The sequence below is a fragment of the Pinus tabuliformis genome, chromosome X, assembly GCF_031772625.1.
Source record: "Pinus tabuliformis cultivar Carrire ecotype Pingquan chromosome X, CPIR1, whole genome shotgun sequence".
Taxonomy (NCBI): domain Eukaryota; kingdom Viridiplantae; phylum Streptophyta; class Pinopsida; order Pinales; family Pinaceae; genus Pinus; species Pinus tabuliformis.
Window position 1 is genome coordinate 246,291,821 of NC_142308.1, and position 5,953 is coordinate 246,297,773.

At 38.2% G+C, this 5,953-nt stretch overlaps 1 protein-coding gene across 1 annotated transcript; it reads right to left on the reverse strand.

Moving 5' to 3' along the window:
* Nucleotides 1-1,077: 1,077 nt before the first annotated feature.
* Nucleotides 1,078-3,258, reverse strand: LOC149139295 (uncharacterized). Its single transcript, XM_089450673.1, has 4 exons — nt 2,345-3,258; nt 1,682-1,945; nt 1,411-1,558; nt 1,078-1,302 (listed from the first exon to the last, which is right to left on the reverse strand). Exons 1-4 carry the CDS (start codon nt 3,256-3,258, stop codon nt 1,078-1,080), a joined length of 1,551 nt encoding a protein of 516 aa, XP_089306799.1.
* Between the last annotated feature and the right edge of the window lie 2,695 nt (nt 3,259-5,953).

The window sequence follows — 5,953 nt, forward strand, 5'->3', positions numbered from 1 at the left end:
AGTGCTAGATGATGCTTGGTGGGAGAGGGTAGATCTACTTATTTAGATCATGGACCCTATCATTTCTTTGCTTCGATTTGCAGATACAAACCAACCAATCCTAGGAGAGGTTTACGAGGGATGGGATTCCATGATTGAGTCTGTGAGGAGCATTATTTTACAGAGTGAGTGCCCCAAGTATGACACATCACCAAAGGCCTTCTTCACCACTATACAGTGTAGTCTTGTCAACGGATGGGACAAAAATTGCACACCTTTACATTGTTTGGCTCACTCATTGAACCCAAGATACTATAGCCATGAGTGGTTGAATGATGGACCTTCTCGCAAATTCCCTCCTCACGTGGATGATGAAATCTCATATGGGATGCATTCAGGCGGGTTTTTCAAGATAGAGCATTGCTTGATGAGGTGGAGGATGCCTTTGCAGAGTGTTCCACTGGCACTTGTCGATTTGCAGGATATGATCTGATTAGAGACAGGGGGGCTAAGAAACCCTATTCTTGGTGGGAAAATCATGGAGCAACAAACCCTTCTCTACAGCAGTCTAAGTCACCAGGTTCGAGTTCGAGTTCGAGTTCGAGGACCTTGAAATTCGAATAAAGTTCGGCAACTCAAATTTTGTCGATAAAATTCGACATATAGAAATTCGAAAAAAAAAATGTATATTAAAGATAGAGGGCAGATTTATACACTTATAAAGACTATCTTATTGTTAGAAATTATATTAATAATGGAGTCAAAGCATAATTCGATGAAAAGCTTGAAATGTATAGGAAAAATCAGCAAGTTATGTAGCACATGAAAATTGCTAATGAGTCAACCATATTGACAAAGAAATAATGAAAATTTCTAAAAGATACCATTTGATCACCAACCAAAATATGATGTACCATGTAACCATCAAAGCGAATAGAACAGTAAACAGTCATCAAATAAGAGTGAACAGCTTCCACATTAGATAAAAAGAGAGTTTAAACTTTAAACTTTAAAGTAGTAGCTAGCTTGGCAGTTTTAGGCTCTAGCAAATTGTTCATGCAAAAACTAAACTAGAACTCTAAAACAGGAACACAAGTTTTATTCTTGACGTTCCTGTTGCCCACTTGTTATATCAAAAAGTTCTATGTCATCAAGAGCAGTATCAGAAATGAATCCGCTAGATGCTTCAGCACCAGATTCATCAGCGAATTCCCTGTCACTATCAATGTACAAATCATCATCATCCATTGTTGCATTTGGAACAGGATCGATCCACGGAGTAGAAGAATTGGATGACTCTTTAGCCACATTCTTCAATGCCAACTGCAAATTACTACGAACATAAACAAGATCTTCTAATTTTTGAGATGACAGTCTATTTCTTTTTTTGGAATGAATGTGGTCAAAGGAACTCCAATTCCTTTCACATGCTGATGCACTTGTTCCTTGGCTTAAGATACGCATTGCAAAATTTTGCAATTCTGGTGCCCCTGAACCATACCATTCCCACCATAGTGTTGGATCACTTCTGCTCCTATCATACTTTGCTGATACTGTTCCAAATAATCCTTCTTCTAACCTGTATGCATTCAAGTTGAGAGTCTCAATCAGTTCATATACAACAAGATTCATATAATTGCAAGACATTAACAACAAGATTCATATAATTGCATGCAAGGGAATATAATTGCAAGACATTTACCTGTATGCTCTCAAATGACTTCTGATCAAACCTGCAATCTCTGGATCTGGATTTAGCTTCTCAATAGATTGGATAAGTCCATTCATGATTTCTTCGTCCCTATGTCTTGGCAACCCAAACAATCTAGGGTCCAAATAGCATGCTGCTGCGTGTAATGGACTATGCATCATCTTCCATCTATGATCAATTAAATCCCATATCTCCTTGTAATCAGCTTCCACATTATCAAAAGCAGTTGCAATGGCCTCTTTGCAACGATCAAGGCTTTCATAAACAAAACCCATACAAGGTTTGTCACCATCAACCATGCGGAGCACATTAACAATTGGGCCACAAATTTTTAAGACCTTGTTTGCATTTTCCCAAAAGCCATTATTGAGCACTATTTGTTCAACATTTTTCCCCTTAGTTTCTTTTGAGAGAGTAGATCTCTCCCACTCAGTGCTGCAAAAAACACCTCTTAGGCTCGCTTTTTCCTCAACAACTCTTTTCAGAGTAATATAAAAAGTGGCAAACCTTGTATCACAAGGCCTCAACAACTCTTTTGATGCATTCTTCCTGTATATGCTCAAAGTGAGACGATGGTTGATGATGAAGTTTGAAATTGATTTGGCTCTTTGGATTGTTTCATTGACCCAAGGAAATTTGGCTAAGTCATGCAACATTAAATCCAAGCAATGAGCTGCACAAGGGGTCCAATAAATCTGCCCATATTTTTCCATAATCAGCTTCCCTGCACCAACATAATTTGATGCATTATCTGTAACAACATGGACAACATTTTCCACCCCAACTTCTTGAATCGCTTCATCCAAAATTCCAAAAATGAATTCTGATGTCTTCACTTGATCCATTGCATTCACTGCCTTCAAGAAAACTACCCCTTGAGGACAATAAACAAGCACATTGATCAATGGGCGATGACACAAATCTGACCAACCATCACTCAAAATTGTGCATCCTGTAAGCTTCCAGGACTCTTTAATATCAGCGAACTTTTCTGTCACTCTGTCTTTCGCTCTGTTTAGCAAAGTTGTCCTTAAAGCTTCAGATCCAGGAGGAACATAGCCCTTCCCAAAATCAATGGCCTTTTTAATTACATTTTTAAAATATGGACTCCTCGCCACATTAAAGGGAATTGCACATGCATAAAAATACTCAGCAACAGCGTCATCAACTTCCTGTTTCTCAACAGGTTTCCAGAATTGATTTAATGTTTTCGGCCCACCTGTTTTTGCTTGAGGAGCTGTAGAACTAGATCCACCAATGTTTGAAACTGAATTAATGGTGGAGGAAGACATGGCAATCTCCCTCTCAATTCGCTGCCTCTTATTCACCCTTTTCTGCCTTTGCATCTGTGAACTGGAATGGTCTTTCTCCACTTTGGCTTTTTGTTCATCAGTGATCTTAGTGCAGGCTTCAACACCACCTCCACTTCCATTGGTAATACCGAGAAGGTGATCCACTGCTCTAGTCAAAGTGCCCTTGAAATTATGTCCACACAGCTGACATGAAAGATTAGAACCATCTTTTTGGATAAAATTCCAAGCTACAGCAGTTGACTTTGGGGGTGCCATTGGAATTTAGAAGTCTGAAATGTCTGACACTTCAATGTCTGAAATGCCTGCAATTTTTTTTGAAATTACATTTTCGTTAGTCATCTTCAACACAGTCAAATCAGGCTTCAGCCTTCAACACAGTGAGAACATAATTAGAGCCTAGAGCCTAGAAAAAGTGGAGCATATGATCCAAAAGAAATTGTCCTTTGGGTACTCTCAGGCTTCAGCCCACTAAAACATTTTGTTAACTGCAGACTCAAGTTTCAACTGGGCTGATATCATTATAATTTATTACAGTGGCTTGACATAAAATTACAGAGGTTTGATCTAACTTAACAGTGGCATCTTTGTGACATATGTTCGGCATTAGACTAACAGGAGCCTCACTGCTCTTTTGAGCCTAAAAGTACCACCTACAAATTACAAGGATTGAATTGCAGTTACATTTCAGCACTAAACGAATCAGTTTATTGGCCTGTAGCAGCTTAATTGAAGGAGCAGAATTGGTTTCAAAAACATTTCCAGCTCTGTCCATTGGTGTCATTAATGAATCAGATTTCTGATCAGCGATATATGTGACCACCATAGATCAAGGAGAGTCTGAATTTGAAGGGGGACCACTGGTTATTTGATTCAGATCTGTAGTTTATTTTTTGGAACCATATTATTCGGAGCTACAGCAGTTTATTTGGTCACACAAACATCTCCAGATCAGTCCATTTCAGATCTGTCCATTACCAATTTACCACCAGTCATAAAGGGAATGAATTGCAGTCTTCTATTGGCCTGTAGGCTGTAGGCTCAAGGCTGTAGCAGCTCTTTAAAGGACAAGTATATTACAAGTTGTATTTTTATCTAATGTTTTGTAGACATTAAAGTAGTCCCATACAGGTTTATGCATCTTTCAGACAATGAATAGGATTACTCATTATTAGCATTAGTCATTATTGTTGTCATCGTTGACATCAATTAAATGTTGATGCAAACCTTTACTTTGTTTCTAAACATTGGAAGAGTCGTCTGAAGATGATGTTCCACTGTGAGCGAATGGATCAAAAACAAATTTTCTTGTTAATCATTTGGTGAGGAAAAGGGACATAGGCGCAGCAAATTCTATGCTTAGTGTATTGACTGTCAATGAGTGGGGTAGATTGTAAGGATGGCTGGTAAGAATGGGAATAGTTTGTGAGGAAATGCAAATTAGAACTCCAGTAAGTTACTAATACGAGCATTACTGACGACTGTTTTAGTTACAAACTTACAAGTTACAACCATATCTACTGGACCATGGTTCGTTGACGTTCCATTACTAATAAGTTAATAACTATGACGGAAACCGAAAAACTTACAAGTTACAGGCACAACTGACAGCACGCGGCAGTTTTCTTTGTTTCTGGAAAAACCCGAGCCCGTCAAGCCTTCAAGGTGTAGACTGTAGTCTATGGCGTCTGCGGCGGCAATGAAACCCTAGCCCGAGCCCGTCAAGGTGTCCGTCTCTGTCTTGTAGACTGTAGTCTGTAGTCTCTGTCGTGTGTCTGCGGCGGCAATGAAAACAACAACGAAACCAATGAAACCTAAGCTAAAACAGCAACACGCATACCCCCCGCGCGGAAAAAATGAATTTTAACGCATCTAAACGAATTTCATCGATTTTAATGGCGAATTTAATCGACAGAAATTCGAATACGCCATGAAATTCGAATACGTCATTAAATACGGCGAACTGGAACGAACAAATTCGAATGAGCTTGAAATACGGCGAATTTCGAATTTTATGGATTAAATACGGCGAATCCGGTGACTTAGACAGCAGTTAGCCATGAAGCTCCTCTCTTAGGTGACTTCATCCTCTTGTTGTGAGAGGAATTGGAGCACATATGGGAATTTGTATAGTGTTAAGAAGAGCAGGCTTGAGCAGTCCAGGGAAAAGACAATGGTGTATGTGCACACCAACCTTCGTCTTATTTACAAGCATAGGGATGAGTCGTTGAAGGGAAAGACAAAGATGTGGGATGTCTTTCTTGATGATATGGGTCTGGACAATAGTGTTGAGTTGGCATTGGCCAACATGGATCTCAATGATCCAGTGCTAGAGCCTGTCACATTTAATGATGGTGATACTATGGAGGGGTCATCCTCCACACCAATAGATGCAGAGATGAATTTGGATATAGGGGAGGAGGATACAGTAGAGGAGAGCAATGATGACCATGATGATGACGACAGTGATGTTGATTTTGATGATGACTATGAGGATTGATGACTCATGAGTCATGAGCTACCTACTGCCTTGAGACTTGTATACTTGTAGTTGTTTTGTATTTTCTATGTCTATTATCCATTAGCATTGCACTACCTATGTAACACATTTTGATTTTGATGACTTAATGAGAAAACTACAACTATCAATATCTTTATCTTACTATCTTGTCTTTCTCCTATTGGATCATTGATGAATTGAATATGTATTATGAATTCAGAATTTATGATTTATCATTTATGTGACATGTCACAAATTAGTAATTACAATTGTATTCAAATTTTGTATGTATTATGCATAATGTTACTTTGTAAACAGTAAAACTTACATCTAGATGAAGATCTATGTTTGAAATCAATGAATTTGTATCATGAATGAGAATTTGTGTAAGAAATATCTAATTTTTAATATATATATATATATATATATATATATTTCTAATAAAATAATATA